This window comes from Moschus berezovskii, chromosome 1 (assembly GCF_049115385.1).
Source record: "Moschus berezovskii isolate FMDL1 chromosome 1, NW_MosBer_1.0, whole genome shotgun sequence".
Taxonomy (NCBI): domain Eukaryota; kingdom Metazoa; phylum Chordata; class Mammalia; order Artiodactyla; family Moschidae; genus Moschus; species Moschus berezovskii.
This window is the reverse complement of record NC_142460.1, coordinates 63,604,497-63,616,979: the sequence shown is the minus strand read 5'-3', so window position 1 is coordinate 63,616,979 and position 12,483 is coordinate 63,604,497. Positions and strand designations below refer to the sequence as shown.

Sequence of the window (12,483 nt, the reverse complement as noted above, 5' to 3'; positions counted from 1 at the left end):
ATCTCTGCAGTTACCACTTGTGCCCACTCTCATGGCGTAAATTATGGTTGTTGTTGTTGTTTTTTTGAGCTGGAAGAACCTTGAATGATGATACGGTTAGTCTTTATTCTTCTCCTTAACGGTTCTTTCTTTGGTGTCGATGTGTTTCGTCTGCTGCTGTTTTTCAGATGTGGCCTTGGTGGCGGTCCTCGTCCCCGTGCTCGTCATGGTGCTCACCACTCTCATCCTCATCCTAGTGTGTGCTTGGCATTGGAGGAACAGGTTAGTGCAAAATGAGTTCCCCTGACTGGTCCCAGAGGGGGTGTTTCCGAATGTGAAGTAGAACTAAATATAGAAGATGAACGCTTTTGAGAGAAAGAGTTAAGGTGGTCATTGAAATAAAAATATGTACATTTCTCCTTTATTCCCATAAAAAATGAGTAAGTTCAAGCTTGTAATAAGTTACTGAGTACCTTTATTATATCCCACTTTGTGTTACACACTGGGTTACACACAGCAGTAAGGAATAATAAATACTGAGTAACGTTTACTGAGAGAATTAGACACCATTCTTATCTCCAGATTGTCTGGCAGATTGACCACCATACTTTGGCTTGATGAGTTGTACGTGAAGTGCAGAGGAACGCAGATGCAAGAACCTTGAGAGTTACCGGAAACCTTTTTTCCAGAAAAGAGTAATCCTCATATTTGACAAGTTTTCCCTTAAAGGAGGAGTTGATTTTAGCTAGACAGAGGAAGAGAGGATGGCCCAGACTGAGGGCATGGCTTGGGAGAAGGCACGGAGATGTGGAATGTAGGCAGAATAGTGAGTTGCCTCACAGGGGCTTGGCATGGGGGAGCACTGGGAGACTTATAGAAATGCAGCCTGGGTCTGGACCAGGAAGGGCTTTCTGTAGATGGGGAAGATATTGACCAGTGTTCAGCGGGAAGGTAATATTATCAGATGACTACAGAAAAATGGTGGCAGCAGTTTGTGAGGCTGGATTGAAGAGACAAGAGACTAGAAAAGACAGAGAGATGAGTTAGGAAACTACTAAGGCCAGGCAAGAACATAACACAGCAGTTCTAGGAGAGGGGGCAGACAGTATCAGTGGGGGACTTGATGGACTGCTTGCCAGAGGAGGAGGAAGATTTAGGATTCACTCCAGTTTCTGGCTTGCGCAGTTAGACCAGTAGGAATAACATAGCAGTGGGGACAGCTTTGGTGACTAACAGGTTTGGAGGGAGTTCATTTGTTTAGCCATTAAATATTGGCGCTCTGACTCTGTACCAAGTATTTGGGCCGTCTGGTGGGAGTCCTCCAGTGGGAGAGAATACATTGCAGAGAACCATCCACCATGGAACCTGCTTGTCACAGCGCGGAGCTCTCAGGGCAGGTAGGAATCACAAGATTGGAGATAAAACAGTAGCCAATATTCAACAAGTCACTGGGTTTATTACACGTAATTAGCACAGAACTCAGGTTGGGAAGATTGGAGAAGGAAATGGCAACCCACCCCAGTGTTCTTGCCTGGAGAATCCCAGGGATGGCGGAGCCTGGTCGGCTGCAGTCCATGGGGTCGCACAGAGTCAGACACGACTGAAGCGACTTAGCAGCAGCAGCAGCAAGTTGGGAAGAGTAGGGAAAGTGGGGTAATGAACCACTCCAAGGAGCAGTCTGGAAGGAGGCGTCTTGGCACCAGCAGCAGCAGTCTCTGGTTCAGCTGCAGGCCTTGACCCCAGCAGGGCCACAGGCAGCGCCCATGTGCGTGGAGTCAGGGCCTCCAGCCAAGAGCCTTTAGGTCTCCTCTTAAGGAGTAACTGTACCCAGGGGAGGAATCCTGACTCCTCCTGTCTGTTCCTGTGCTATTCACGGCCCATCAAACTTCTGATCTAAAGTAATGTTCTCGGTTTACCACTCTAAAACACCGGCAACCCTACAGCAGACGTTTCAAAACAACTCTTAGGAAAGTTCACCTTGGCCACTGGGACTCCCATTTTGAACTAGGTAGCAAGTCGTACGGGCTTCCCTGGTAGCTCAGTTGGTAAAGAATCTGCCTGTAATGCAGGAAATCTGGGTTCAATTCCTAGATTGGGAAGATCCCTTGGAGGAGGGAATGGCAACTCACTCCAGTATGCTTGCCTGGAGAATACCATGGACAGAGGAGCCTGCTGGGCTACAGTCCATGCGGTCGTAAAGAGCTGGATACAGCTGAGCAACTAACACATATACACACACACACATCATAAATAGCTTAAATCCTGTAAGTTTCACACAAGAGGAGTAGGAATCGTAACACAAAAGAAATCCCATCAAAACAGGACTGACTACAGTGTGTTCCACGGGAGGAAGGACCCTGTCTACAGGACTGACAGCTTAGCGTGGCGGGGGAGGGTGAGGACGGGAAGGAGGGAACAGGGCTCTAGGAGAGTCCAGGAAGGGAAGTTCACGCTGCTGTCAGGCAAGTTGTCAGCAGCAATAGTGGTGATGAGAGCACCAGCAATGGCAAATCTCTATACAAAATAAAATGAAATGCTGACTTATTATTATTCTAAATGCCTTACATATTTAACTCATTTAACCAGTTTGTAAAGCAGGTATTGTTACGGATCCCATTTTACAGAAGAGGAAAGTGAGACTGGGAGAGTACAAGTAACTTGCCGAGGCCACCTGGTCAGCACCTGGCAGGGTGGGGATTTGGCCCAGGCCTCTGACAGTCAGCCCATCTACGGTCAAAGCCCCGGGCCGGGGGGTGAGGAATGGGGAGCAGAACTGTTGAGAGCCCAGAGGCAAGTCCTGCAATGAGTTTGGGGTGGTGTCTAGAGGACTCTGTGGACATTCAGACTCCAGAGAGGTAGATGGAACACAAGCCTGTTCAGGACAGAAGGTCTGAGCTGCAGAATTAAGGTTACTTTTAAGAACTTAGTGAATGAAATTGTGGACAACTGGCTTTGTGACAAGGAGCAAAGAGGAACTGCTGTTCAGGGGCTTATGGAAGATAGCCAGGAGAAAAGTAATAATAAAAACAGCTGCCACTTACTGATTCCTTGACCCATGCCAGGCACTGTTCTAAGTACTTGACATGTCATGAATAAACAGCCTGAAGCTTTTTCATCTGAGATCAAGACTATGCAATCCTATTTTATAGTACAACCATTGGACAACTTCAGCACCTACCTTCTTATCCAAATTTTACACTATACTTACTTGAAATAATGAAGTATTATATTTTAAATACAGCTGTACTTTTAACTGAGGAAGCTTTTAGTATCAATAATAAAAACACAGTCTTATACTGGAGAAGAATGTTTCCAAGCAGGAAAGGCACATACCTTGGGCTTTTGAGGAAGCCTCATTTGTGATCATGAACAAATCTCATAACCCTCTTGAGCTCATTTATAACGATGGAACAGCTTCTTTCTCTTTAGCTTGCAGAACATTATTTTAATTAGATTTACATTCTTGAACCAGAAAATGTCCTTTCGTGTGCTTGATATTTTTCTTTGTAGATAGCAGTTCTTAATGCCGGGGAAGGACGGAAGTTTCTCCAGGGAAAGATATTCTGAATTCTGAGGAGTGGGCTTAGGAGAACCTTCTCCACAGCCCGCGTGGCCCTCAGCTGTCTCACTGGTGGTGATGGTGTGGCTTGTCCTGGGCAGGGTAGAGGAAACAGGTCTACTCAGTTAAGGGTATGTGTGACACTTTAAACTTCTCAGGGGCAAAGGACCGTAGGGAAAAAACAGGAATTTGAGAAAATAACAACAATGCAGAAGAAAATATGAGGGTTCTTACTCTTGTTGTCCTGTGAACCTGATGAATCAACAGATGTGTGAAATTTGTATTTGAAATCAAAACAAACCTAACAGTATTTCCCCATCATAATCCACATGTCAGGGTTGGGTCTTTGGTTTGATTCAGCTTTTTTATCTACAGAATCAGTCTTTTTTTTTTTTTTTAAATCTCTTTATCCGTTTTGAGTGGGAAATAATTGGGTAACAAAATAACTCTGTCAGCAGATAGTTGCTTAATGTTTATTGAGAGTCCGGAATTCAGCCATGACAACTTTCAAAGTCAAATGAAAAAGAGGTCTCCCCCGGGTAGATCAGCAAGTAGCAGTGTGTACTCTTGACTAATTATTAACTTTTGAGTGTTTATCTTACTGTTTCAGAGCTTTCTTACTAGTGAATTCACTCTATGTGCTTTTTTTTTTTTCCCCTGTATTTTTCCAGAAAGAAAAAAACTAAAGGCACCTATGACTTACCATATTGGGACCGGGCAGGTAATTTACGGCTTTGTATCTTTTTATCAGAGGGAATCCCTGCCCTGCAGGGGGCGACAGTGGAAGAGGAAAGCCATTTTCAGGACCATATCAACTCCCCAGCACTGTTAGAAAAGTGGCATTCCTCTTCTGTTCTGATCATTTTTTTTTTCTTTTCTGTGAAACTCTCTAGTCTCTAAGTAATGAAACGGAATTTCATTATAAGAATTTCTCATCACACACAGTTTGCTCTTTTCCTTCTGGAAAACTTGTCTGATTTGCCTCCACGTACATCTCTGTCTTGAGACCAGCTTTCTGTGTGATGTACGTTAACACTAGGTAAGAGGTAGGGGACTGCGGTTCTGGTGACAACGTGGGTCACTCTGCTGTGGCTGTTTGTCCCAGTGGAGTTAGTCTGCCATCTCTGCCATGAGTTGTCATTCCTTCTGATTCCTACTCTGTGTGGCAGGTGGCAGCTTGCTGCAGGTGACAGCAGGGGCTTTCTGTGTGTCTCCCACTTCTCCAGCCTCACTGGAATGACTGGAGTCCAGAGAGTTCACTGTGACTAAGGCAGAAAAGAGCAGTGGTGGGGTCAGATCCTGTGCTGCTGTCCCCCCAACCCACCCACCCCCCACAAGGTTAATCTTAGAATTCTTTGAACTTATTAATGTATTAAAACCCACTGCTATAACAACTGTCTGGCTGCACTATAACAGCAGTGGTTTGCTTCAGTATCTTTGCTTTTGATAGAGATTTGTACTGTGTTCTTCTTTGCACTGGGTAGTCTATCAAAGCAGAAAATAAGCTTGAACAACTTAAGGAACTAGAAAAAGAAGAGCAAACTAAACCCAGAGCTACTGGGAAGAAGTAAATAATAAAGATTAGATGAGAGAAAATAGAGAATAGGAGAAAAACAGAAAATGGCAAGTGTTGGCAAGGAGTGAAGAAATTGGAACCATTGTGTACTGCTGATGGGAATGTACAATGGTACAGCTTCTTTGGAAAGTAGGGTGTTTTTTTTTCAGTCAGTTCCTCAAAGAGTTAAAAATACAATTACTGTCAGTTCAGTTCAGTTCAGTCGCTCAGTCGTGTCCGACTCTTTGCGACCCCATGAATCACAGCACGCCAGGCCTCCATGTCTATTACCAACTCCCGGAGTTCACTCAAACTCACATCCATCGAGTCGGTGATGCCATCCAGCCATCTCATTCTCTGTCGTCCCCTTCTCCTTCTGCCCCCAATCCCTCCCAGCATCAGAGTCTTTTCCAGTGAGTCCACTCGTCGCATGAGGTGGCCAAAGTATTGCAGTTTCAGCTTTAGCATCAGTCCTTCCAATGAACACCCAGGACTGATCTCCTTTAGGATAGACTGGTTGGATCTCCTTGCAGTCCAAGGGACTCTTACGAGTCTTCTCCAACACCACAGTTCAAAAGCATCAATTCTTTAGCAATCAGCTTTCTTCACAGTCCAACTCTCACATCCATACATGACCACTGGAAAAACCATAGCCTTGACTAGGCGGACCTTTGGTGGCAAAGTAGTGTCTCTGCTTTTTAATATATCTATGTTGGTCATAACTTTCCTTCCAAGGAGTAAGCGTCTTTTAATTTCATGGCCGCAATCAGCATCCGCACTGATTTTGTAGCCCCAAAAAATAAAGTCTGACACTGTTTCCACTGTTCCCCATCTATTTCCCATGAAGTGATGGGACCAGATGCCATGATCTTTGTTTTCTGAATGTTGAGCTTCAAGCCAACTTTTTCACTCTCCTCTTTCACTTTCATCAAGAGGCTTTTTAGTTCCTCTTCACTTTCTGCCATAAGGGTGGTGTCATCTGCATATCTGAGGTTATTGATATTTCTCCCGACAGTCTTGATTCCAGCTTGTGCTTCTTCCAGCCCAGCATTCCTCATGATGTACTCTGCATATAAGTTAAATAAGCAGGGTGACAATATACAACCTTGACATACTCCTTTTCCTTAATGGAACCAGTCTGTTGTTCCATGTCCAGTTCTAACTGTTGCTTCCTGACCTACATACAGGTTTCTCAAGAGGCAGGTCAGGTGGTCTGGTATTCCCATCTCTTTCAGAATTTTCCACAGTTGATTGTGATCCACACAGTCAAAGGCTTTGGCATAGTCAATGAAGCAGAAATAGATTTTTTTCTGGAACTCTCTTGCTTTTCCATGATCCAGCAGATGTTGTTCTGTATGACCCAGCAATTCCATTTCTAGGTGTATACCCCAAAGAATTGAAAGCAGAGTCTTGAATAAATATTTCTACTTCCATGTTCATAGCAGTGCTATTCAAAATAGTTCAGACATGGAAGCAACCCAAGTATCGATGCAATAATATATGGATAAGCAAAATGCAGTATACACATAAAATGGAATGTTAAGCCTTTAAAAAGGAAATTCTGCACTATATACTGCCATGTGGATGAACCTTGAGGACTTTATGCTAAGCCAGTCACAAAAAGAAAAATAACATATGACTCCGTTTATATGAGGTACTACTTGTATATAGCATTCTAAAGACAAAGGACTGATGCTAAAGCTGAAACTCTTAATACTTTGGCCACCTCATGTGAAGAGTTGACTCACTGGAAAAGACTCTGATGCTGGGAGGGATTGGGGGCGGGAGGAGAAGGGGACAACAGAGAATGAGATGGCTGGATGGCATCACTGACTCTGTGGACATGAGTTTGAGTGAACTCCCGGAGTTGGTGATGGACAGGGAGGCCTGGCGTGCTGTGATTCATGGGGTCGCAAAGAGTCGGACACGACTTAGCGACTGAACTGAACTGAAACACAAAGCAGAGTGCTGGTTGCCAGGGACTGGGGAAGAGAGAATCAGGAATTACTGCTTCATGGATATGAAATCTCAGTTTCACAAGACGGAGATAGCCGGAGTGAGGGTTGCCCAACAACGTGAACATATGTAATACCACTGAGCTGCGTAATTAAAAGTGGTTCACAAAGTTCCCTGGTGCCTAGTGGTCAGGATTCCAGGCTTTCACTACTACTGGATTCAATCCCTGGTCAGGAAACTGAGATCCTGGAAGCCGTGTGGGTGCAGCCAAAAAAAAAAAAGGGGGGTAAGATAGAAAATTTCATGTTATGTGTATTTTACTACAAAAAAGTCTTGATCATCAAGGCTCATTTTATAGATATGTGTTATAGAAATGGCTTAAATGCAGCAGGATTTCTCCCTTCATATACTGTTATCATTTCAAACATAGCTTTCTCTTTAATGGTCTCTCTTGCTTATGATCACAATGAAGGTTGGTGGAAAGGAATGAAGCAGTTTCTTCCTGCCAAATCAGTGGAGCACGAGGAAACCCCAGTTCGCTACAGCAGTAGTGAGGTGAACCACTTGAGTCCGAGAGAAGTCACCACCATGCTGCAAACTGACTCTGCAGGTAATTATAGCACAGCCCGGGCTCAGGGAGAAACTGCTGTGCTTGCTGCAAAGTGCTTTGATATTTACAGAAACTTTTATCTTTTTCATGTGTAGGAGATGAGCTAGTTTCCAAATGTAGAACCACTTTTTTAAAAAGACCTCGAAAGAGTCATTTCTGTGTCTCAGATGTTCTATCCATAAAATTGGGGTAATCATTTCTGAAAACTTTGGGCATTTTGTCTGCTTATCTGGAATTTCATTTGGTTTTATTGGGAGTTTGGAGGTATTAAAAGAGCAGGAAAGACACAGTGGCCTCAGTATTTATCCTGTTAACCCAGTGTATATTTTGAACATTTCCTAATATTTGAAAAAGAAAAACATGAAATTATTTTCCAAGACCAATATTATTTCAGTAATGGACTATTTATTTTCGAATGAAATAGTTATCTGTAAATCTGAAGAACACATACACTCTTTATGCAGAATTCCATGAATGAAGCTTTCTGGCACATTGACATATTACCTTGAGATAACATCTTTAATTTTGAAGTTGATTCTTGCAGGAAAATCCATCCATCTCCATGATAGCATAGGTGCCATAAAGATGTGTGTGTTTTCAGCGTAAGCCTGTGGCATTAATGAGAGAACTTTTCTGTTTGTGTTTTGCGACACCCAGAGTATGCACAGCCACTTGTGGGAGGAATTGTGGGCCCCCTCCATCAGAGGTCTACCTTTAAACCAGAAGAAGGAAAAGAAGCAGGGTATGCTGACCTCGATCCTTACAGCTCCCCAGTGCAAGAAGTTTACCACGCCTATGCAGAACCACTGCCAGTGACCGGGCCTGAGTACGCAACACCAATCATCTTGGACATGTCCGGGCACCCCTCAGCTGCAGCTGGCCTGCCCTCAACTTCCACTTTCAAAGCTGCAGGGAACCAACCGCCCCCCTCAGTGGGAACATACAACACTCTCCTCTCCAGGACCGACAGCTGCTCCTCGGCGCAGGCCCAGTATGATACCCCGAAAGGTGGGAAGCCAGGCCCAAGCGCCCCAGATGAACTGGTGTACCAGGTGCCGCAGAGCACACAGGAGGTGTCAGAAGCAGGGAGGGAAGGTGAATGTGATGTTTTTAAAGAAGTCCTTTGAAGGTGATGCTGCTTTTTACAAAGCATCATTTTAAAGCACATGGCCTTTTTTGTTGTATTAGTGGTAGAACGTATTACATATCTGTCACGGATGTGGTTGGGGGAATGTGATGACCGAGGTACAAAAAACTACTAATCCTACCATCTTGCTTTAAAAGGGTTACTGTGGCACAGTTACTGCTTGCCTATGAAATTTCAAACATCTTGTTTGTTACTACTGTAAAACACTATTTTATATAGAAAAGGCTCCCTACTATGCACTTCAAAGAAATTTAAAATCACTGAGTATTTATTACCGATGCTGCAGGTACATTGATGAACTCGAGATGGCTCTGTAAGCCTTTTTGGCAATAACACATGGTACTGTTCTTAAAATGTCTAATGGCTTGAAATTCAGCAATTTGTGAAAGGTGGGTACTATTGTGATTTCTTCCTCTTCTATTCCTGTATTGCTTTCTGAATTTACAAAATATATATTGATATAATCATTGTTTTGATTGCAGCATTATATATTTATCCATCTTTCCTTAGGAAGAGCTGTAGCTGGGAAACTGACCTGTAGTGAGCAGAGTGATTTTTCACTTTCTGACACTCTAATGATCTTAAACATTTCATAGTACATGACCTGGTCTCATCCCTTGCTTGTTCCACCTGGGACTCTTGGTGGCCTGCCCCGTTCTCATGTTGATAAATGCCTGAGTTTTTTCAGTGGGTGATGCTTGCTTTATCAATCTCATTAATTTAGATCCCCTAGTGGAGAAGGAGGGCTTCCCTGGTGGCTCAGAGGTTAATGCGTCTGCCTCCAATGTGGGAGACCCGGGTTCGATCCCTGGGTCGGGAAGATCCCCTGGAGAAGGAAGCGGTAACCCACTCCAGTGTTCTTGCCTGGAGAATCCCAGGGTCGGGGGAGCTTGGTGGGCTGCTATCTATGGGGTCACACAGAGTCGGACACGACTGAAGTGACTTAGCAGCAGCAGCAGCAGCAGCGTGTCTTCATGCGGAAACAAGAACAACTTTATAAATTAAAAAAGCTATAAAGGAGATCCTCTGCTCCAGACTTTATTTGCAATGGAATTCTTCCTAGGAGAGTGTGAAAAGTTAAGGGCTTCTAAACGTGAACACTGTAAATAATACCCAGTTAATATTTATCAGCGTGAAAGGCAAAATTATTCCTCAGGAATCGTATAAATTACCTCCCCTCCACAAAAGTAACCAAATTGTTTTGGTTTTATATACAGACTGTTCTTTGAATCTCAAGGTATTTATTGTTGTTAGTGAAATAAATGTTTTTCCACAGTAAGAAATGTAAACCCAGCATGTATTCTTCAGCTCTGTGTGATTATGCCATTTATATGGTTGGGGGTGTGAGTAGTCTCGTATATCACGAGGGAACAAATGTTTTAGCATCCTAGCAAAGGAAAATTCCTGTCTTGTTTTTGATACCTCTGGGCAACTTTGGTCACCCAGAAGTAGTTTAAATGACTGAAACGGAAATCATCTGCAGTTTACTAGCCTTAATGTAGAAACCATCTTTAGAAGTCTTTAGATTGGTAAGATATGAGAAGCTAACAATATGATTAAAATATATGAATTTTACATCCCCTAGTTTATAGTTAATATTGAAATGTACTTCCCCAGCAGGTTCTAGTCGTTTCTTTTAGCCTGTACCGCCAGATGATGGCAGAATTTGCTGAATTTGACCAACTATATACAGTGTTCATTTTGCTTGCTTTCATGAGTCTTTCAGTATTGTAAAACATTGCTCCAAAACAGAACTGCCAAAATTCTACAGCCTCCCTGCGTTCTAGTTGTATGATTTTGTTGGTCTTATTTTCAGTTGCTTTTCCTTTTTCCAACAGACTTTTGAGGCATAATTTTATTCACTGAAAAACCAATACACATTTTGTTTCAAAATATTTGAAACAAAAAGCACAGATGTTGAACTTTTATTAAAACAGGTATGAATGTGTAAAGCACATATATTAATGCAGTCATACCCCTCCAGGTGGGAAGAGAGTAAACCAATTGTTTTATTTTTTTATTCATCCTTAGTATACAAAAATCTACTTTCTAAAATCATATGCCTATTTGAAGCTTTAAGAGAAATGAGTTCAGTAACTATTTCTTTTTTCCAAAGACGCTTGCTATTTTTAATTGTGCACACCTGATTGTTTTCCCATAGAACTTTTTTTGAGAAGCAAATGTTTTCTTAAATAATGCATGTTTTAAGACTTGATTCATATATTGCCACTGTGCTGTCCCTGAACTACCAATAATTTTTATAAAATATCTAGTTTTTAACTACTATTATATATTTTACTTTCCAAATGAAGAGCTGAGCCTGATACAAAAGGTTGTTCTGGTTTGTACTTTTTAATTCGTTTTCATATTAGAGTTTTTTTTTTTTTTAAATGTTACTATGTCTGATATATATATACAGCTTTGGAGACAATCAAGTAACAACTGAAAATGTGAAGGTAACCATTTTTTACAAAATTCCCTTGATTTTTTATTGTTTGCTTGAAACATGTTAAAAAAAAAAAAGTCACTGTGACTTACTGGGTTAAATTTTTTCCTGTTAATGCAGTTATAAAAATAGAATCAGACAGTGGTACAGGAAATGTGGCCCTTAAGGTTTCATAAAATTACACTGACTTCACTGTTACTTGATCTTAGGAACCAGCACAGTTAAAGGTAAGATATTGTGAATGCTGATTTATATTGTGTTAAAAGCTGTAAATCTAAATAGATCCTATTGTGTATGCAGGGGTCTAGCCCAGTTATTTAAGTTCACGTTTCGCTATTTGCACTTTGCATTGAACAATGGGTTTATTTGCTGTTGAAATGGTTCGAGTAGATTTATACGGTAATTGAAAATATGTTATGTTATACATTTGCCCTTCTCCCTCCCACCCACAAGAGGGAGCAGAAAATGAGCTTATTTAAATATGAATATGGCCATAATTCTGTGGAATGTAATAAAGCTTGAACCTCTTTCCCTGGGCTCCACATTGTTACCTGGAGAGCAAGAGGGTTATAGAAAAACTCATGTCAGATAATAGGATTAGAAAGAACAACTAGATTAGGTGGGACAATAAAAGCTTTTCAACCCTCTTAAGAGAAATCAGTGAAGTTCTGTTTATTTAAAAAAAAAGAAATTATCTACTGGCTATGCCTTTTGGTTCTGAACTTGAAATCCCTAAACTGCAATATCTAAGCAAGAGTTGGATATTTTTAGGTCAACTGTGGCACCAGTTCTCATATAATCCAACTTGTAACTAGTTTCTTCTTCTCATCTCCTCCTCTTCTTTTTTGGCACTGGGAAAGGTAGAAACAAAACATATATTGAAATACGTATTGGAAATAAAAATGGCTTTGAGTGTCAGTGATATTCTCCCAGAATGTACTTTTCTTACCTCGGCATGTACTGTAGTCACTCAGTATTTGTATATGTTGCTAGAATTTGATTGTATAAATAGTGAGATTTTAATGTGTTCATGTGTTTTTAATAAATTGTATATATGTGTCTTGTTCCATTTTTCTTAAACCTTGAGGTTTGTAACCATTCTCGTACTATCAAAACACCAGATTCCTCAATTTTAAGATCAGCCAGAAATGTTATGGCCAGTGTTATAGTATTTACAGTAACATTTGAAAATGCCACCATTAGTGTTTGACTTTTAACTTTTTCTATAGCC

At 41.7% G+C, this 12,483-nt stretch overlaps 2 protein-coding genes across 24 annotated transcripts in view; one reads left to right on the top strand and one right to left on the bottom strand.

Annotated features, from left to right (window-relative positions):
- Window positions 1-10,744, top strand: part of DCBLD2 (discoidin, CUB and LCCL domain containing 2) — an 83,264-nt gene extending 72,520 nt beyond the window's left edge. For both annotated transcript variants that reach the window (XM_055408506.2, XM_055408594.2), the window contains 4 exons: window positions 168-261; window positions 4,210-4,259; window positions 7,522-7,659; window positions 8,317-10,744. In XM_055408506.2, coding sequence (XP_055264481.2) covers window positions 168-261; window positions 4,210-4,259; window positions 7,522-7,659; window positions 8,317-8,786 — 752 coding nt within the window. In that variant the 3' untranslated portion in view covers window positions 8,787-10,744. The remainder of the gene's footprint in view (window positions 1-167; window positions 262-4,209; window positions 4,260-7,521; window positions 7,660-8,316) is intronic.
- Window positions 1-12,483, bottom strand: part of ST3GAL6 (ST3 beta-galactoside alpha-2,3-sialyltransferase 6) — a 108,231-nt gene that overhangs the window by 10,385 nt on the left and 85,363 nt on the right. For 8 of the 22 annotated variants that reach the window (XM_055408725.2, XM_088836382.1, XM_055408800.2 and 5 more), the window contains one exon: window positions 8,775-12,103. The gene's annotated coding sequence lies outside the window, so the exon portion shown is untranslated. Of the gene's footprint in view, window positions 1-3,312; window positions 3,632-7,652; window positions 8,268-8,768; window positions 12,104-12,483 lie in introns of those variants that run through there. The other 14 variants (XM_055409482.2, XM_055409652.2, XM_055409563.2 and 11 more) reach the window with 9 other exon arrangements.